Genomic DNA, 22,380 nt, shown 5'->3' on the forward strand with positions numbered 1-22,380 from the left:
ATGAAAATCATCTTTTTTCAAACCCTTCTGAAATCAGTTTCTGCCTTACTTCCAAGTGGGTCCTTTAAAATGAAAGACTTGGTTTTGTACATCCAAATAAACAAAGAAAAGGTAAATTTTCTACAATAACTATTGTTTATAAATTGCTTTGAAGGGTGCAAAGCACTTTATATATTATCCAGTTTTATTCTCATAATAAGCCTCAGGTATAGCAATTATTACCCCCGGATTGCAAATGAGAAAACTGAGGCTGAAAGAGGTTACATTATTTTTCCAGGGTCATATAGCTAGTAAATATTGAGGTAGCATTTGAGTTCAGGTCTTCTTGACTCCAAGTCTAAGCATTCTACAAGCTACACCTAATTTTATCTGCTAATATATTTTAAATAGTGTTTTTCCAACTAGATGGATATTTTAAATGGGGCTTATCCAACTAGGTAGAGCCTGGAGAAGGAAATGATAAACTACTCCAGTACCTTTGCTAAGAAAACCCCACATGGGATTATAAAGAGTAGGACACAACTGACTATTTACAATAAGATGCTATTCTAGGATAATTAGCAGTGGGATTGATCTTAAAATATTCTAGAAGTAGAATCAAGAGGACTTGGAAACTAATTAAAAACAAAAGATGCAAGAGAGTAGAGAGCCAAAGATACCACAGTTTCCAATTGGATGTTGGAATGTTGGGGGAGAAGAAGGTAAAATACCATATAGCACATTTAGGAATATTTAAGTTTTCTTGCTTCTAGTTCCTTAAAGTTAGTATTATCTTAGGATTGGAATATTTCTAATGAGAGAATATTTACAATGACAGAAGGCTATTAGAATGAGGTAATAAGATATAATAGAAATGTCACTGTCACTAGTTTTAGAGTCAGAGTCCATTACCAATATGGCAGAAAGTATCCAGGGGAGTTATCTGAAGGATCAATATTTGTCCCTCTGCTATTGTAAGATTTTTATCAATCACTTGTATAAATACATAGATGATATTTTCATCAAATTTGCAGGTGACAAAGTTTGGGGTGACAACTAATACATTGGATAACAAACTAAGGATCCAAAAGAATCTTGACAAGCTAAAGAATTTAGCTAAATCTATTACGATGTTCAATAGGAATAAATATAGTCTCACACTTGGGGATTCTGCAAGTATAAGACAGAGACATATGGTTAGACAGCAGTTCTGAAAAAAAGATGAGGGTTTTAGTGGGTTGCAAATTTCGAAGAGTCAACAGTATGATATAGAAGTCAGAAATTCATAAATTAATCAATTTTGGGCTACTTTAAAAGAGGCCTGGCTTCCAGGAATATAGTTCCAGGCAATTGTACTACTATACTTTCTGTTAAACATTTCACCTAGCTTATTGTTCTCAATTCTGAATATTAACTGTTTAAGAACAATATTGATAAGCTGCAAAATATCCAGGAGATCAACAAGGACAGTCAAGAACATTGGGTCTTATAATTGATTTGGCTGAAGGAACTAGAGTATTTAGTCTGAAGAAGAAAAAAATTTTAGGGAGCCATGATAGCTATCTTCATGTATTTGTAAGATGTCATGTGAAGAGGAGATTAGAATTATTTTACTTGTCACCAAAAGGAGGAACAAGAATCATTGAGTAGACATTGAAAAGATGCAAAATTAGACTTGATGTTAGGCAATCTCCCCACAAATAAAAGTGATACGGACTGCTGAAAGAAGTAGTGGGCTTCTTCTCCTAGGAAGTCTTTAAGAAGAAGTTGAAATGACCACTTATTCAATAAGAAATAGTAGAGAATTCTTTCACAGATGCATCCAACCGCATCCCCAATACCCTTTCCAACTCTCAAATTCTGTAATTCTATAAAATTCATTATAGCTGCAAGGCATGATGGTAGGTCAACTCTAAATTAAATGTCTGACAATCTTAAATGTAACTGTATTTTTTTTAAACTCCATCATTTAATAGCTATTTGAAGTGGCAAATATTGAAAACTAAGGATTTAGCATGTATAATGGAAGAGCCCTGAGGTTTACAAAGCATTTTTACATACATAATTTCATTTAAACTTCATAATAATCCTTCAAGGTTGAGATGCAGATACTGTTTTACAGATGAGACAAGAAAGCCTGAGCTAAACAAATCTGCCCATAATGACATAGCTAGTAAGGATTGGAAGCAGGATTTGAATTTAAATCTCCACTCTAATAACTCCACAATATCTCTTCATATCTCAAGATATTTGCCATTTTAAGATTTAGAACTAGCAAGTCTGATGATTTACCTAGACTAACTCCCTCAAGTTATAGATAAAGAAACTAAGGACCAGAGAATTTAAGAAACTTGTTCAAAGTCTAACAAGTAACACATTTTAATGCTTTCAGAGGAAACATCCACCTATTTTGCAGCTATGGAAAGCAGCTCAGAGGGTGACTTTAAAAAGTCACAGCTACCTACAGCAGAATTCAAACTTAGGTCCCTTGGCTTCATGTCTGGATACCATTTAAACAAAGCTTAATTACTTAACCTTTTGTTTTTAAAAAATGTAGTTGACCTTGACCACCAAAGCACTATCAATGCAAAGCAAACAAAATTCTATATCTATGCATTTTAAGTATTTCCACTAAAGTTCCAGACTACAACTTCAAATTCTAAACAGAACTATAAACAGTAAATCCCATTGTTCTTACTCTTAAGGTAATATATTTCTTAAAAATTCACTGAATAACTTTGAACTGTTATAAAACCAGTCTTATCTACATTTGGATAACATTTTAATCTGACTTTATTCTATTTGACTTATTAAATATCAGTGGTTTAAGAAATGCTTACATGAATGGCAGTAATTCCCCTACTAAAAAACATCAGTGAAAATACTAAACTTCACAATGCCTTAGTTTCTCGATCTGCAAAACTTGGAAAAATTATAACCTGCCCCTATGCATTTAATGAAAATATATAAATCTATGGGATATATTGAGCCCTCCAAAAAAAATAACTACAAAAACATGATATATTTGAAATGACTAAATGGGCTTATTATAGAATTTTTAAAATTCTATTTGTTACTTTGATCTGATGTTAATCTTAAATTATTTTTTTAATCCTCTGCCAAAGTTTAGAGAAATAACCAATAAAACTTTTTATTCTCAATCTTTGGAAAACAACTATGAATTATGCCCTCAATTTCCTCAACTGTGAGATGAAACAGTAAACTGAAGGTACAATTTAAAATTATGTGTTTTTTTGATAGTGTTTGATAGTCTATAAACAAATATGTACAAATGTTTACACTTAGAAAGACATCAATGTTTAATAGACAAATTCAATAAACACATTGGTGCTCAGTTTTAGTCATGTTTGAGTCAAAAGCAACATAAAAATGTACATGTATGACTGGCACTTGAATTTTGTCCCTAATTAAAATATAATTTCTTAATATATCACTATCTCTTGAGTAAGAAAAAAAGCATGACAATTACCTAGCCAACTAGTTAAAAGTTCCAGTTGTACCAAACAAATAATTAACTTCCCAAGTCGCTTGCTTTAATATTTTTTTCTTTTCTCTTTAAAAAGTACTCTTGTAGTAACTAGCATAAGTTTGATAAAAGTGTCCATCTAAATTGGTATCTTGTTTGCAAGGTAATTACTTTTCAGAGAAAGGTAAAAACTCTACCATAATACATACACTTTCATTGTGCAATATAATAGGGAATTTTTAATACTGGAAGTAGAGAATTTTATCCTGTATATTTCTTTTATAAGTCATGCATATCTTCACATGGCTTTATTTCCAAATCAAATGATTCAACTTTTTCCTAGTAGCCTAGCTACAATCTAAAATAACAAAGCTGAGGAAAGAACATATGGAACAAAAATAAGGGCACATAATAACAGAAAGTTTACAATTCGAATATAAAACAAAAGTATCTGAGATTCACCTAAATAACTTCATATAACCTTGATAATGCTTTGGTAAACAAACTTAACACCTCTACAAATAACCAATAGTTGATATAACAACACAATAAAATTATAATCTATAAAACAACTTTTTGAAGCAGTCTTGACATCTTTTAGTCAAAAAGTATTTTAATGCAATTACGACATTAAAATGTTGCATTTTTTTTAATCTAATATTTCAAGATAAAGCAAATACTATATTCTAATATCAAACTCTTCCACTTCTAAATGTGTTTATCTCATGGATTGTGAAATCTTCAGAAATAAATGAATAAGTTAAATGATCTCATTTAAATCCTACCTACCTTTTTGCTGTTTAGGCATTAATTTATAAAATATAAATTCATATTATAGAAAATGGGCATAATTTGGAAAGGCATTTGAAATTTTTTCTGGTCTCAATGTCATACTAAGAAAATCCAAATAAACTAAAGTCAATCTCAAAAAGCTAGTTTTTCTTTAGGAAAATTCTTTAAGAATTCCAGTGGAAATAAGTGAGAGTCAATCAAAATATAAAATATATTTCACCCCATTCCTGCATCAGCCTACACACATGTTTAAGGAGATACTGTGCTGTACCTGGTATTTTATTAAAAACTAATACACATATACAATCACATAAGGCATAAACTAATCATAGCTAAAATTATGCACATTTCTGTGTAACATAGCTATCCCAGAAAGTACTCTGTGAACTCTTCAACTTCAAGTTTGTAGTCAATCTAAAACAGCCAATAGAAAGTTCACTTGTGCAATTACTTCATTTCCTACTTGAGAATACTTAATGTGACACAAGTTTGTATACATTTTGAGCAATAAACAAATGCAAACATCAAAATATGTAAGTTACCTTACAAAACAAAAGCATTTATGTTTTCACTGCAGACAAAAATATTTTTAAGTCTTTATAAATGTTTTCCAAAAAAACTAGTGATTTCAGTTATTTTTAAGGGTGAATAAATATTAAAAATAAAATATGCTACTTGTTCCCTCCTTACAAAATTTAAAGCTGAAAATATTCCTGAAAATTGGAATACCCCAAAATAGGTTAAGAGCATATTAATTTCCTTAAATAGAACCCAGAAACTACAATTTTATTTTAATTTCCACACATTCGTTTTAAATATAAAAAGAAAAAAAAAAATTGAAACCATGATGTTTAACACAGTTCAACTAACTCTAAAGTCATTTCACTTTTTCTAAAAATTTGACACTGCTTTTTAAATATTTAAGGTACAGTTTTAATAATTTCCTTAAAGCTAAATCTGGATATTCAAATTACCTTACAGAAAAACTATCCAATAAACATCTCACAAATGTCTCATTTTTGAAATCCAGAAAGTGATTTAAAAAAAAAAAAAAAAAACTGAACAAGTTTCTAAAACAAAGAATTTTCTTCCCCTAAGAGAAACAAAGTTTCAGGAACTAGCTTTAACTCAATGGCTACCATTACCTTTCATCCCCCCTTGTCAATATCCAACAATCAATAACAATGTCACAAAAGTGTTTACTAACATGGGGGAGTGAGGAGGAATCACCCGTAAAATTTTAGGATGTAAAATATAAACAAACAAGAGGAAAGTCCCCACACATCTGACCGATACTTAAGATCTTCCAGTCTGGATTAACAGATCTGAAACACGGTGTTTTATTATAAAACATTTAATGATTTTTTAAAGCTTTCAAAAATTGTGTTTAAAATTCCCTATTTCCTAAGAGTATGTAAGAGTCACTATCACTTACCGTAAGTAATACTGTTTTAAAGCAAAGGCAGCATTAGAACAACTTCTGGGAAAGTTAAACTCTTCTACAATTTCTCCCCACTGATTCTTTTCAGAAACCTGTTAAAAACATAGACACACATGTCTGAGAGTGAATAATCCGAGGAAACGCTAAGCTAGCCATAGAAACACCCATTCTACTAAGATCTTTAAGAAGCTAAAGCATACGGTTGATATTTCGGATCAATCAATAAGCAATATTGGGGAGGATCTGCCCGGATCACCGTGTTTTCTCCCGGGTCGGGTATTTAACCACAACTCGTTTTGTTTTGGGGAGGTTTGGTGGGTTTGTTTTGTTTCTGGAGCACTAACAATAACCAATCCCAAGTCCCTAGGTTGCTTCCCTACAGACACAGACAGACACACACACACACCCACAAACACACAAAAGTTCAAAAGGATCAATACTCTTCCTGCCTGCAACTGTCCCAGGTTTGGGGAGAAGCGGGGGGAGGGGGGAGGCCGGGACGGGTAACGATTCCGATCCTTCTCTCAGATCTATCCATCTCTATAGGCCCTTCTTTGAGGCCTACAGTTTCTGCCTAGCCTTGAAGCCTAAGATGGCTATTTAGAGACAGGTCCTGGTTTCTTTTGTTAGCGATATAAACCGAGGGGGAAGGGGCTGAGGCGGTGCCCCTGGCTGCCAGGATCATTTCGCCGCAGATTATCGATGTTAAACCTGCCCGCGCTAATTTTGAGTTGCACGAAAACTGCTCTCAGAGTCTGTGGCTCTGTGTGTCTCCGCCTGTGCTAGCGCGGTAGCGGCGGCAGCGCTCATAACAGGCAGCACAAACTGACTCGGGGAGCGAGAGCCCCGCGCGCGCACAGACACACACACACACACACAGACACACACACACACGGCTCCACTCCTCCCCAAACCCTCGCTCCTGGGGTACCGAGGAGTGTGCGGCGCACCCCGGGCTCCACACACAGGATTCCCCCCCCCTCCTCTGCCGATCGCACGCACACAAGCCACAAGGCCAAAAAAAAAAAAAAAAACCCTCCACAATCTGCCTTCTTTGCCATCGGCTAAGAAGAAAAATAACCCTTTTCTCCACTGAGTGCATACCCCCCCATCTCCGAGTTTCCACTCTGGGGTCAAAGGAGACTTTTTGGAGGAGGTTAGCGAGAGGGAAATACAAATTAAAACTTCCACTCACCTTCGCGAATCCGCCTAAAGTAGTGACTCTGGTGTAGAGACCGTGAAGATCCAGCTCCTTCCCACCCACAGCAGGGATCTTCTTAAAAGGAGACCCTACCGGAGAGAAAACACCGCACTTGTCAGCCAGGATCCCCCCTTCTCTCCTTGGGGTCCCCTCCTGGGTGAGGAGGATCGCCTCCAGTCCCTTCCCCCCGCCCGATTTTGCTCTCACCCTCTGCTGTGGTGGAACTGCCGCAGCTCGTCCAGGAAAGCAAGTCCCTTTCTCCGCTGGTCCGGCGGCGCCTTCCCAGTCGAGTTTGCCATTATTTTTTTAAAGGAGATTTAAAAAAAAAAAAAAGATCGCTGTTTAAAAAGCGTCCCCCCACTCCCTTCGCTGCCTACCAAAGCCCGGAGCCCATTCCTCGGCCGGCGGCAGCAGGGCTCAGTCATGGGCCGGCGGCGGCGGCGGGCGGCGCGGCGCGGCAGCGGCGGCGGCGCGGCGGCGGCAGCGGCGCGGCGGCCGGCGGCGGCGCGGCGCAGGGAGGGAGGGGAGGGAGAGAGGGAGGGAAGGAGGGGGAGGGAGGGGAGGGAGGGGGGAGGGAGGAGAATGAGAGCAGGAGTTGGGGGAGGAGGCGGGAAAAGAGGGGGGGGTTTCTAAAAAAGTTTAAAGAAATCCTAGAGAAACCAGAGAGGTAGGTGACGGCCGAATCTACATCCTACACGACAGGCGAAAAATTCTCCCCTACCTCCCCCCCCAGCCCGTTTCTCTCAGCACCACCAGGCCAGCCAAGTCCACTTGGGAATGAGATTCAACATGGTTCTGCTGTTTGGGACACACGAGCGGGAAAAAGAGAAGGAAGCGGGGCTGGAAGGATCGGTGATTTTCGGTGGTTGGGTTGGGGCAGAAGGTGGGGGAGGGGAAGAGTCTGTGTGTGTGTGTAGGTTTGTCGAAAGCGGTGTGGACCGTGTGGATTACAGACGCTGGCTGCTCTAGGTAGCTGTCACAGTGGCTGCAGCGAGCGATTCACTCTCAGAAAAAAATCTAATGTAGCCGAGCTGCTGCTGTTGCTGCTGCTGTTGCTGCTGCTGTTGCTGCTGCTGCTGCTGCTGCTAGATGTCTGCCTCTCTTTCCTTCTGCCGCCGCAGAGCCCAAGTGCTGCACAGCGACACCAGAGGGCCGACCTGGACACAGCGTCTGGCTCCACACAGCCCCAGCAGCAACTCGCCGGGAACAATAGATTTAGCTTGCTGAGGCTTAGGGTTCATCTGCAATGTGCCGCACACTTCACACGCACACAAAGCCGGCGGAAAGGGGGAGGGAGGAGTGGGGAAACGGCTACTACCGGTTGTTTCAGGGTTAGGGATGGAGGAAATGTTCTCTTCCCTGACGTTTTTTTTAAGTGTTTTGAGTTATTTACTCTTGAAGAACCTCAGTGAAGATCATGGCAGGGAAAAAAAGAGACTTGAGACTCATTTTCCCCACTCTTTAAAATGTTCATAAAAGTGGAATAAAGTCAATAACTTTTTCTAGAAGAAAACCTTTTCTATGTCTCGAGAATATTTTGTGAACAGGTTACCATACTTTTCTAGAAAAACTCCCACGAACACAACTTTAGCAAAATGTAAATTAAGCATATGCCACCTCATGAAATTTCTAAATGTCCTAGTTCTAGGATAATAACTCTAAAGCTTTAGTTTCCTTTTTGTAATTTTCAAAGGACCTGGATCATTCAAAACATTCCATAAAGAATAAACCATTCTCGAAGGCAGTATCAAAACTTTCCTAATAATAATAATTAGCATGCATTTTATATTAAAGTATCTTAAATAAAAGGGTAGCACAGAACTTGAGATTTCACAGCTAGGGAACTCCCAGATGAGGAAACGCCCTATACCAAAACGAGAGACTTCCCCAGAGCCCTGAGAGGTAAAATGACCTGTACCATTATCACAGTGCCTATAGGTGTCTGTGCAGAGGCAGAATTTGAAACCAAGTCTTCCCTAGTGTGAGGCTAGCTCTTTATACCATGATGCTTCTTAAATCCTAAATACAATACTTAAAATATGTTTAGAAACCAAAGTCACCAGTAGTTGCTCTAGTTTTTGTCAAATTTAATATGCTTCTTTTAAATAAGATTCGTGAACAATATACACAGTATTTATCCATGGGATCATGTTTAAATGGCATGAATGTTAAGTCTTTACACTTCAGTGTATCGGATATCCCTTTGACAGATATGGTGGATATCAAGTAAAGTGATTCAAATGACTGTTTCGAGGTCAGAGTCCGAGTCCGAGTCCAAGTCAGTTAACCTGAATCGGTTATTGCTCCAGCTAGCATATTCTACACACATAAAATTCTTTCATGATTCAGGCTCACAATCCAGGAAATGTCTATTTCCCTTAAATAAGTTTGTTGCATTAAATGTGGTTGTGAATCAGACTAGCTAAGAAGCATAACAAGGATAGGGCCCTGTTTGGAGTCCCTTGAGCTGAGGGCTGGCTCGGGGAGAGGGCGAATGTAAGACATCAATGGGAGAGGAGAGAGGTCAGGATCATCCTCTCCCTTCCCAAAGGTTCAAGGTAGGGGTGATATAGCTGTAGGCAACGAAATTGCGTAGCCCTGCGTGGTTCGGGTTCCCTAAACACTGCACTTGCGCATAACCCCTTACGTAACAGCGCCCGGGATTCCCTGGGGGGGCGGGGGGAGTCTACTCAATTCAACCATTACACATACCCCTGGCTGCTGTAGCAGCCGCCTCACAAAATGGCGGCACCCTTAGAAGAGACAGTGGCAGTTGCCTCAGCCCCATTTTGTGAGAAGAAGGAGATTTTGCCAACACAGACTAGCTCCAGCACGGAGCTTAAGAAATCCTACCAAAGGAACGAGGCTGGGAGAAAGGTCAGGTCCATCGGAGATTCCAAGGACTTTCAGCCCGGCTACGCGTCTTTACTCCTTTTTACCACTTTTGTTTAGACAACTCTGAGTGACTGGAGGTTAAGAAAAAGTGGATCGAGGAGCTCCGGCTGGCCGGCTGGCTGCTGGGGAAGCCCCGCGAGCGCCCCGGGGCCTTGCGGCCCAGCGCCGTCGTGCTTTTTCTTGGGGAGCTGTTTGAGGAATTGGAATTTCGCGTGGACGATCCTTCCCTGGAGCGTGTCAGTTGGACGGGAAACGACGGGACTGGGGAGAGTTGCGGAGCCGGTAAAAGAAAACGGACCCGCCACGATCTGCAGCACCTGGGGCTAAGGAAGGAGGTCTGTTTGGCTCCCGTGGTTTACTTTACCTCGAGATTTTGCAGATGATATGTAAAAGCCAAAGACCCCTTCGAAACTGTCACCCCCCAAGTTCTAGTTGCTGCAACTTCCCTTTTGCCCCTTGCTCCAAGAGTAAGGCTAGAGGGAGCGGGGCTGGCAGCTTTCAGCGTTCAGCTGGACCCAGGCTGTCTAGCACTACTAGCAGTAGTGATTATTATAATGGGAACGAAAGGCATTGACAATTTTTCAATTTTTCAGAATCGTGAGTTATTTACTTATATAAGCAGAGTAGGTCTGTTTTCCGTGGTCAACAATTTGTGCTTATTTTTCATCAAAAGGTATTTTTTTTTTTTAAAGAGGGAGGTTGGAACTTTAAAAATGTGTTTTAATTTTTCTGCTATTCTGTATATAGTTATAAACTTATATACATGTATATGTATCTCCACTCTTTAAATTTTTTTTTTTAATTAAGCTGTGCTAAGGAGCTATAGAATTGTTTGTAAATCTCCTCCCCCTATAGAAAGGGAATTCTTCAGAATCAAGTGTTCAAGTCTATTCGTGGAGAGCTCAGATTTATTACTTTGAATGTATAAAACTTCTGTTAAAAATAGGAAATTAAATGCCTGATGATAAAAACATTAAAACCTCGCCATAGTTATCCTTCTGTTACAACTTAATGGAACAATTGTAACAAGTGATTATTTAAATATAACATGAATTAATATCATGTTAGGGAAAACTTTCATTAAATGTATAAATTACAAAAAAAAACTATTTTTAACGTTTTGCAGTAATCATTTGGCTGATCCTGCGCTGTTTGTTTTGGGGGGAGGGGAGAAGAGTAGTTCATGTATGTCCCTTTCTAATGTACAACTACAGCTTTCTGCCATCCAATTTTCTACTCTTTGAGAGTACTATCACCATTATGTATAGAGCCTGTTCTTTGTGCTCTTGCTTTTGCCTTTCTGTTTAATCTAGTTAGTTATCACAAAACTAACTGTAACTCTGTAGCCAGAACTGCCTTTTTTAGCAACTAAGTAGCAAGACCATCACATTTGTAGTCTCACTGCTTTTATGTTTTTCTCCCTTTGATGATGGAAGTCTGTCATCTGAGAAGAGGATTCTTACTTTCAATTTTACCTTGCTAGTAACCTCAGTTCTTAGTGTATTTCATTTCTTAATGCCATCCTGCTTTTCCTGTAGTGAATATCCAGAAAAACAATAGAGAAAGAATTGGATGTTGCCAATTTAATAGTACTAGTCAATTAATTTGATAAGAAGCTAGTAATGAAATACAATTTCTGGTTTTTATTAAAGTGGTAACTTAACATATGTGTGCTATATATATATACACATATGTATATGTATATATACACATATGCATTTATATGTGTATGTAAATAACAGCTTTAGAGACTATTGTAACTAGATTTTATAAATCAACATTTATCCTGAAAGGAAGTAATCGTTAAAATAGTAAAATGTAACACAATTTTTATAGCTGCTCTAATCATGCTCTCTGCTAATATCCTTAATTGAAAAAAAAAAAAGAAATTAAGAGATATTTAGTGAAGAAATGAATTTGATTTAAGTAAAGATAAGATTTAAGTGCAAAAATACTTCTAATATATCTTTAAAGAACATATGATCTCATCAGTTTGGGTATTTCCTCAAAAAAAAAAAAAGTAGAGGAAGCAAAATACTTAGCATTATTAACAAAATAGCAAGTGTATCAATATCTTAATGACCTGAAGTTTTCAATGAAAAAATTTTTAATTAGTGTTTTAGCAACAAAGTGTGAAGACAAGACATGGTTTGCTTTTTGTTTTGTTTTGTTTTTTTTTTACAATAGTGAATCTTGCATTAGGAACATGGTATGACATGACTCAGAGAAATTTGAAAGTATCAATATATTTTAAATTTTTAGTTAAAAAGCTGAGTCAATAAGTATTCTGGAAATAATCTCTTCATCAATGGCAAAAACAAATCTTTTGTACTTACATCCATTATTCAAAGTAATAGAACTCTCTTCCCAGAATAAGTATTAATACTTTGATGTTTTATCATGTATGGTTTTTTTGTATGGTAACTTTTGTGTGTTTGAAAGTTTGTTTAGAATGTCAGATATTAGATTAGAATTTATTTTTCTAATAGTGAATCTAAGTAGTATTAGTAATTGGACTTTTAAAAATGAAATAATCTCTGCATTTCTATAACAAGTCAAGAATGAAAGCACACAGTGCTGGTGTACCAAAACTACAAAATCTTATTTCAAAGCCATAGCTTTTGTCTAATATAGTCTAATATAGAAAAGATGATTTTTCATCATAAAATGGTTATCCTATATGCATTTTTTGTGTAAACATTTTTTCATAACACAAGTAAGTAGATTGGTTTAAAATTTTAACTAATTCTAAATGACATTAAATGGGGACACATTAGTTACATGAGTTAACTGAAATGTTTATATATTTATGAATACTTTTAAAACATTTGAAAAAATATGCAAATATAAGTTCCTATTTATGAGCTTATTGAATATTGATTTTCTAGCTACAAGAGGTCACTATTCTAATTACCTCTCATAGAGGAGGAAATTGAGGCTTGACTATATGTAGTTAGTAGTAGAATGAGATTTGAACTCAGTTTCACTGACTCCAAATGCAACAATCTTTCAAGACACAAGTTTAATGGAAAGAACACCAGTCTTAGAATTAGGAAAATCTGGGTATGCATCCCTATTCTCACATTACTGATTGCAATTTTGTGCCAGGCATTGTGCATTAGGGATAAATATATTCAAACGAGGAGAAAAGAGGATGTATCATGGCTAACTTATAAATTGTCAGTGTATTTACACTTTAGAAATCACCAAATGCTACAAATCAGAGCTTATTTTATTGTTTTAATGAATGTCTAGATTTAAAGTGGAGAAAGTACTAGTAATGCAAACTAAATTTTAAAGTGTCTCTCTAAGGTTTCCCCCACCCCCTTTGGAAAGATTGTTATATGTTTAACTGAACCCCAAGTACTCTTATTGTGCCTAAGAAGAAAATTTACAAATAAATAACCAAGTAGTTGAATACTAGGTAATTTGATTGGAAGCATAGTCAAAATCTGGAAAGCCTTTTTTTATGTAGACAGGGCATTTAAGTTGTGACTTGAAGGACAAAAGGGAAGCATTCCAGACCTTGGGGGACTCCCAAGTACAAAGATAGAAAAAGCCAATGAGTATCTTGTGTGTGTGTGGAAGAGACCAGTTCATCTTGATCAAAAAGTTCAAGAGAGGGAGCCTAGAAAGACAACTTGATACCAGGTTGTGAAATGCTTTAAAAGCTAAACTGAAGAGTTTATACTTATGATAGAAATATTAGGGAGCCACTGAAAATTTTATTGAGTAGGAGGAGTGCCCTGCTCTAATTTGCACTTAAAGAAAATCATTTTTGGGAAGAGATAAGAAAGGGAGACCAATTAGGCTGTTGCAGAAATCTAGGTCTGGGATGATCTAGGTCTAATCTAAGGTGTTTGGTGTCTCTGAATAGAGAAAGAGGGTCATATGCAAGAGATGTTGTGGAGGTAGAAATGGTGAGATCTGCCAAATGATTTGATTTTCCAGTTTAAGAAGAGTGAGTTTCAAAGATAACAATGAGATATAGATTTTGAAAATTGCAATAATGGCAGTTTCTTTGATTGGGAAGAGGGTAGAATTGGGGAGAAGTTAATTTTGGACAGACTAAATTTGTGATGTCTCAAAGGCATTCAGTTTGAAATGTCCATTAGGCAATAGGTAATGTGAGCATGTCCCACCTATCTCAGCCTATTGCCCAAGTAAAAAATATAATAATAATACTTCACAGCATTGTTATAAAGATGAAATGAGAACATAGAATCATGAAATTCAGAGGTGGAATGGAGTTTAGAGACCATCAGATTCAATTTTCAAATTTTAATTTATGTATGTGATAAAATTGTAGACTGATATAAAAATGCCAACTATTTTTATTGTTCCTATTGTACCTCTTTGTCACTAATTCTTATTTATAAAAGGAAGGCATTCACTTGATGGTTATTAGTAAAAGCAATACAAAGGTCTGTCCGAAGAACTCGGGATATGTCATATGTAATATGCGAAAAGCTAGCAAGGAACTGTCCGAAATGGCACACCACCATTAAAGAAGGCACTTGCTCTATGAGTGAAGCAAAATTGTAGTAGTTCAAAAGAAATAGATGTGTAAATTTGGAGATATCTCTATTCCAAATGTTCATATGCACTATTTTTTCTTTTTTTTGCTGAGGCAATTGGAGTTAAGTAACTTACCCAGGGTCACACAGCTAGGATGCATTAAATGTCTGAGGTCATATTTGAACTCGGGTCTTCCTGACTTCAGGGCTGGTGCTCTATCCACTATACCAACTAGCTGCTCTCATATGCACTATTTGTACCTGACCTGTGGTAGAGATTTCCAGGCTCATATTGATCTGATCCGGAAGGACAACAACCAACCAACCAACTAACCAAATGCTTTGATATTTTACAAATTGCCTTTGGGAATTCCTGTTATTTACGGGGAAGTGAAAAGTACTAAGCCCTGGAAATAGTTAGAATTTTTCTTTAGAGTAGATTCTTAACCTTTTTACTAACTAGTAGCTTTAAGAAAAATCAGTGATAAAAGTTTTTAAACTAGAGAGCTTTTAAGAGTTAAGTTCAAGATTATGGGAATGAGGAAAATTTATATGCAAAATAGTGTGATATTAAGAGGTTAAGATTTATTTCAATGGAATAGGAAAAATAATGCAATAATGTCACTATTAGGTGATTAACTTAAATTCCTTGGAAATCCATGCTCAAAAGAATTTGATGTTTTGATATTTTCTTTCCAAAAATAAAAATATGCTTAGTGAATTGATCATAAAATGCTATTTTATAAAAGGGAATTTTTAAAATGTTTTATATTTTACTTCCTTGGCAAACTAACTCTTATTCCACAGTACTTTATTAGTAATTAAAGATTGAGCTCCAAAGACAACATAATTCTATGTATGCTTAGTGTGTTCTTGTCTGGGTATAAATTATGCTTTTTTTTTTTTTTAATCCTATGTCAAATTAGGTTTATGTATAAAGAAAAAGATGATTGCCTTGGCCCTACAGTGAACAAAACAATAAAATAAGAATTAAACACAAATTCAAAACTATAATAATTAGTTTTCTTAGGCTTTTCATTTATAACTGCAAAAGCTGTAGAAGTTTTTTCTCAAAGTAATTGAATATATGTAGTTATTTAGTTCGAAAACATTTCACAAATAATTCATAGAAAGCTTCAAAGTAGAAATTCAGCAGTATGATGCTGAAGTTTTAAACAAAAGAATTAGTTTTATCAAAATATCTACAGAAATGATATAAAATATTTTGTGATTTTTTTAACTTGCAAATTTTAGCAAGCTTTATCTTTATAAATATTATTCTGGAATAATCCCTATACTATATAGTAATCAACACAGAAAATGTTGATTCAGAGTGAAGATAACAGAAACAAACAGTTGTTTTTGTTCTGGCTAGAAATCCCTAGGGTTTTCCCCTCCCAGACTGTTGTTTTTATTTTGTTTATTTGTTTTTAAACTAGATAAAAGAGGCCTTTCCCTGCCTTATTTCTTACCTGGCCTTAATCACTGATTGGGCTTGCCTCAGTCAAACTGAGAGCTGTTTAAAGACCTTAACTTTAAAAGATAAAGGTTTTCCATTGCATCCCGGGCTATCTAGCCGTATAGCTCTATATTTTGCCACTGAAACCAAATAGCTTTTGAGGAGAAAGTGAGGCAGGTAACTTTGCACAATCCTCCCTTACTCAAAGGTAATTCACTTGCCTGTTATAACATCACTTCTCTGATGTCATGGGCCTTTTTGAAAACAAAGGATAAATGACAACAATGTATATAAAACGCATTATAAATAAAATTAGAACTTTAATCATATTTAAATGGCACTATAGGTTTTGTATAGCTTTTTTTTCCACACTGTATATTTAGTAAAATTTTCTTCAGAAGTTATCATTAAAGCTTTGAGTTCCAAATTCTATCCCTTTTTCTCTCCCTTCCCTTAACCACTAAGCCGTCAGATATGTTATACATGTACAGTTAAAGCATTTTACTTAACAGCTCATTTAACCATTACAATCACCCTGTTTGAAAGGCAGGTACGATTATTTGTAGATAAAGCAACTGGGATCAAATGAGATAATATTGTAAAGTTCCTAACATAGTGTTTGGCACATAGTAGATGTTAACAAGTGCTCATTCCCTCCTCCACATGCCAATAAGAGAATTTAAGTGATTGGCCTATGAGTGATGTAAATATCTAAGGCAGGATTCAGACTCAAGTCTTTCTGGACTCAAGAGTGATAACGTATCCACTGTCCTACCTAGTCCACTGTATTACCTGGTTGCAAAGGAGAATCAAATTCAGTTTTCATCGAATCACAGAATGACAGAACTGGAAAGTGAGTACTAATCTCTTTTATGTTAAAGATGAAATGCCCAAAGCACCTAGGTAAATTAGGTAAGGTGAATTGCCTAAAGTAACACAGCTAATGAGATTTAAAACTAGGCTTTTTGAATCCCAAGTTTTTTACCATTGTCAAAACATAGGAAATTAGAATGTGCCACTTAAACAGAATGTAAACTCTTGCTCATTCTCTCCATGTGTGTATGTTGTATATTTAAATTCTCTGGTCTCAGTTTTCTGATCTGTAAAATGGAGATAGTATTATACTATGTAATTCCCTGGATTTTTGTAAGGATCAAGTGAGATGAATTCTGATCACAAAACACTAAAAGGAATTCTAACTATATTTCCATGATCTGTCACATACTCTGTGACTATGGAAAAGTAAGTCAAACATTTGGTGCCCTGGGTAATAACAACACTCTTAAATTACAGATAAGTTTCTAGTCTGTATCTTAAGGAAATCATAAAGAAAGGGAAAAGATTCACTTGTGCAGGAATGTTTGTAGAGCTCTTTTTTGTGATGGCAAAGAATTAGAAAATAAGTAAATGCCCATCTGTAAAGGCTGAAACTCTTAAAAGGTGTGCTTGAATCAGACAACCAAGCACTTAAGGCTAATTAGGTATTGGACAATGATTCTATTAGCACATGTTGCTCCTTGCTGGCTTGATGTTTGGTGTATACAAATAATTGTAGGTAAGGATTAAGAGGTGGGATGACAGAGGCAGAGAACTTCACTTTGCAGCAAGATCAGGAGAAGGGAGGTTGATGGCGAGCTTCTGGCAGTTTGTCTATCTCCTTCACTTCTCCCCCTAAAGACCAAGGACTTTTATTTATTCTGACTCCGGCTGTTTCTGAGTCCTCCAGGGAGCTAGCCCGGATTTACATCCATCAATTGGGGAATGGCTGAATAAGTTATGGTATATGATGATTGTTCTACCAAAAAATGTTGAGCATGCCGATTTTAGAAAGACCTGGAAAAATTTACACAAACTGGTGCTTAGCAAAACAAGCAGAACCAGGAATATACTGTATATGGTAACAAGAAGATTGTGCCATGATCAACTATGGAAGACTTGGTTTTTTCCAGCATTCAGGGTAATCCAAGGCAATACCAATAAACCTTGTATAGAAAATACTATTTGCATCCAGAAAGAGAACTTTGGAGATTGAATGTAAATCAACACATACTAATTTTTTTTTTTTTTGGAAGGAGGGGATTGTTTGTTTTTTTCTTATTTTTTTTTCTTTTGTTCAAATTTTTTTCTCCCAATATGATTCATTCATAAAGAAATTTTAAAAGTTAATATACATGTAAAATACATATATAAAAATAATTTTAAAGAAATACTATCCTTATGATATAAAACATAAAAAAATCACTAATATTAAAAAAATGAATTTCAAAACTTATTTTTAAATTGTTGGGTTTTTTTTTTTTTTTTACTGTGATCATTTAAGCTCATAGTTTTCAAGTCAGCCACAATTTTTCTTGATCTGTTTTTCATTTTTTTTCCTTTTCTCTATTTTAAAAAATTTTATTAACATCTACTCCAATCTTAAGTATAAAATATAGGTCTTAATTTCTTCTGAACCTTTCCATTTTGTCATTTATTTCAGCACAATAATATTCCACTAATCACAAATTTGTTTACCCATTGTCCAATATGAAGATAGTCCTTTAGTTTCCAAAAAAAACTATTATAAAATCTTTTGTATGTATGAATACTTTTCCTCTTTATTTGATTTCTTTGGGGCAAAGGATTAATTGTAGTAGTATAACTAAATCAAACAATATACATGGGTTATTAACTTTAGGGGCATGGTCCCAAATTGGGTAGATCCAATTTTCCTGCAGTCCCTTCAACATTTATATTTTATTCTTTTATCATCTTTATCAAGTGTGAAGTAACATTTTAAAGTTGCCTTAATTTTCATTTCTTTATTAGTGTTTTAAGAGTACTTTTGTTTCATATGGTTGTTGACAGCTTAGATTTTTTTTTTTCTTTGAAAACTGCTTGTGCATATCTTTGACCATTTTACTATTGAGGGCATGGTTCTTAGTTAAATGTGAATCATTTCTTATATCTTAGGAATTACTTTTATCAAATAAACTTTAATTCTCCTTTCTAATTTTAACCATATTAGATTCATTTGAACAAAATCCCATTAGTTTTTTCTTATATTTTATCAAGGTAATATTAATGATTTAAAAATTAGTAAATATTGGTAGACTAAATAAGAAAAAAATATATTATACTTACTATATCTGCTTTTGGTCTTATAAAGAAAAAGATGATTGCCTTGGTACAAAACATATTTTCTTTATATATTTTTTCTGAAGTAGATATACTTTTAATCAGAAACTAATCATATCTTCTTGTCCTAACCCAGTACAAAAGGAGGATTTTTTCCTCTTTTCTCTTTACACCATGCAAATGCTTTTTTCCTACTTCTACATCCATTCTTTCCACTGGCACTAACACTAGTGGATTTTCCCAACAAAGTATTACCAGAGGTAATACTAACTACTGTGACTATATACTTCCTGAGTTCAATGTCCAAGCATTTTTTCATTTGAAAAATTTTATTGTGGCCCAGCCAACATACTAATAAACATTAGTATCTTGCTAATACTACCTAGGGGGAAAAAAAGGTCATTTATTTCATTTCTGCAGTTCTTTGATCTAGTTAGTGGAAAAGACTTCCTGAAATTTTTTGGAAGGATATCATTTTAATTCAGCTTTAAAAGTAACATAACACACATGTATATATATAACAGTATAAAATTTTAGTAAATATAACATAATTGTGTTAATTTACATATTTAAATGTTAAATATAGCTCTTCAGTTTGCTCTGAAGTGATATTTTTTTTACTTCTTATGTTAATATTTCATTACATTTATAATTTGCTCAGCATTGCTCAACATTAGGATAGCTCCCTTAATTCCCAGTTTAGCTATCTTTTTAAAAATATATATGTATGTATATACATATGAATACATACATGAGTTTCCCCCATCCCCATACCACACTCCTCCAAGAAAATCAAGAAGTCTCTCCAGAATAAATTCTGATCCGTAAATCCAAGAAAAAAAAATTATCCATCATTTTCCTCTTCACATGGACATAGGGAGATAGGTCAATAGACATTGAGTACAGGGTGCTGGGAGCTTACTGCACAAAAGCAAACAGCTCAGGAGAAGATATAAACTTGGGGTATAGAGCCTAGGTCCAACTCAAAGAGCTCTAAACTATGTACAGTTCAAAAACAGGTCTCAATTGGTCACAGATCCAGGGCAAACTAAGGAAAGGAATTTGCATTCAAGGGTGAGAAAATCAGTTTGGGGACAAATTCAACCAGCATTTCTGGCAAAAATATTTTTTAAAAAGAATTTTTAGATGTAAAAGTATTAAAGGAAAAAATTGGGAGTGAAATTAGAACTATGAAAGAAATGATAAGAAAATTTAAACTCAAAATACTGAAAAAGATGGAAGAAAATGTAAGAGTGTAAAAACTGACCTTGAAAATGAGGGAAAATTTTTTAAGAATCATTAGAGTACCTGAAAATAAATAAACCCAACCTAAAAAATAAAACCCAACCTAAAAATTAGACTTAATAAATTTAAAAAGCTACCCCGTTCACTTAGATCAAAACAGCAATGTGCAAATAGGAAATTTCCTTTAAAAAAAAAAATAAAATAAAATCCTCAAATGAAATGTTCCTCCCAAGAACAAAAATCCAAAGAAAAAATACTGCAATCAGCCAAAAAGAATTCAAGTGCCTAGCATCTACAGTCAGAACTATCCACAGATTATTCAACAGTCACCACTACAAAGGAGTGGAGAGGTTCTAACATATAATAGAAAATAAAGGATATAAGTTTACAATTTACCCAGAACAATTGAATATAATCTTCAATGGAGGATCATTGGAAAATATTGTTTATAGTAATAGACATTAATGAAATGGAGGACTTCTAAGCAATCCTAATGAAATGGCCATATTGCTACACAAAAACTTTGAAATTCAAACATAGGAATTGTGAAAGATATGCAAGAGAGAAGCAAAGTATTAAAGATAAACTGCTTGTGTTGTCCTCTCTAGGAACTCCTGGGAAAGGATTCTGTTATGTCCTGATCTTGAAAGAATGGAAAGAAGAGAAATTCTCTGGAGCAAAGGAATAAGAAATTGAGAAATCTCAAATGCAGAAAAGTCTATACATGGCAAAGAGAAGCCAGGAAGTTGCCTCAGTTCTCCCCAGTTTCCTTCAGAAACATTAAATAAAGCTTCTATATGGATTCTGGAGCTGAGAATCCAGAAAAAGATGGAGACAATTTTCTAGCTAAAAATAACTTGCACTTCAGCAGAGGTTACTTAGATAAAAGGGAAGTGCAGCCCAATGCAGGCAGTATTAAGACAAGTCAATGTGAGGCTCTTGCCCGTAGCACAGATCAGCAAACAATGAATGCTGCTTAGTCCTACCTTAACAGATTAGTATTACTGCAATACAGTGATGAGATCTCCAGCCCCAGGACAAAAGATAAACTATCAGCCCCCAAACCTCAGCACAAAAGGCACAACTAGGCTAGGCCACCCAGTACAGTCAGCAAGCTATGAGCCCTAGAGGTTTTGGATAGAAAGCCTGGTCAATAACAGATCCTGGCCCCCAGCAAAAGAAGCTTGAGACAATTCTCTCACTTCATGACCCAGGAGCAGAGCTCAACACAAAGTCACCAAAAAAATCACTAAAAAGACAACACCAGAAAAGATTCCTGACCATAGAAAGCTAGGGAAAATCAAACTACAAACTCAGAATGAATCCAACAGTGTCAAAATACATGTGAAGCCTCACAAGGGAATTTGAATTTGTCTCAAGCCCAAAAAGCTGCCTTAGAAGGATTCAAAAGGAATCTGAAAAATCAGAGAGGTAGAAGAAATGGGAAAAGAAATGTTATGCAAGAGAGTCCACATCACGGAAAAGGAGGACCAAAAATTTAAAATAATTCCTTAAAAAATACAATTGGCCAAATGGGAAAAAGAAATCCACAGAAGAAAATTTCTTAAAAAGTTGAATTTAAGAAGTACTGGACTACCTGAGAATTATATTTTTAAAGAGCCTGGACGGCATCATTCAAAGCAATGAAGGAAAATTGCCCTGATATTGTAGAACCAAAAGGCAAAACAGTCATTGAAAGAATCCACTGATCACCTCCTAAAAAGGATCCCAAAAGAAAACTCCAGGGACTATTGTAACCAAATTCCAGAATTATTAGATCAAGGAGAAAATACTACAAGCAACCAGGAAGAAACATTTCAGATATCCAGGAACCAGACAGGATTACTCAGGATTTAACAGCTTCTACATTAAAAATATTGCAGGAGTTGGAATGTGATATTCTGGACAGCAAAAATGTTTGGATTACAATTAAGAATCCATTAAAAGTGAGCATAATTTTTCAGGGGAATAAATGGATATTCAGTGAAATAGGGACTTTCAAACTTTTTTGATGAAAAGACCAGACCTGAACGGAAAATTTGATCTTCAAATATAAGACTCAAGAGAAATATAAAAACAAAAACATGTTACTCCATAAATTTAAATAAATTACATTCCTACACAGGAAGATGATACTTGTAATTGTATATTAAGGCAATTAGGAGTATACAAAAAAGATATGGGTACAAATTCACTTTGATGTGTGATATTTAAAAAAATTAAAGAGCTTAAAAAAGGATTGTGCTG

The 22,380-nt window shown here is 35.4% G+C and overlaps 1 protein-coding gene and 1 long non-coding RNA gene across 2 annotated transcripts in view; one reads left to right on the forward strand and one right to left on the reverse strand.

The window, feature by feature from the left end:
- ARID2 (AT-rich interaction domain 2) overlaps positions 1–7,338 on the reverse strand; it is a 192,344-nt gene extending 185,006 nt beyond the window's left edge. Inside the window, 3 exon segments of the mRNA XM_074269452.1 lie at positions 5,694–5,791; positions 6,895–6,986; positions 7,106–7,338. Of these exon segments, the coding sequence (XP_074125553.1) occupies positions 5,694–5,791; positions 6,895–6,986; positions 7,106–7,199 (284 nt within the window). The 5' untranslated portion in view covers positions 7,200–7,338.
- Positions 7,339–9,637: 2,299 nt separating this feature from the next.
- LOC141543750 (uncharacterized) lies at positions 9,638–22,257 on the forward strand. The gene is made up of 2 exons (XR_012482511.1): positions 9,638–10,130; positions 20,742–22,257. It is a non-coding gene; the product is annotated as an uncharacterized LOC141543750 (long non-coding RNA).
- Positions 22,258–22,380: the final 123 nt, after the last annotated feature.

The sequence above is a fragment of the Sminthopsis crassicaudata genome, chromosome 5 (genome assembly GCF_048593235.1).
Source record: "Sminthopsis crassicaudata isolate SCR6 chromosome 5, ASM4859323v1, whole genome shotgun sequence".
NCBI classification, from domain to species: Eukaryota; Metazoa; Chordata; class Mammalia; order Dasyuromorphia; family Dasyuridae; genus Sminthopsis; species Sminthopsis crassicaudata.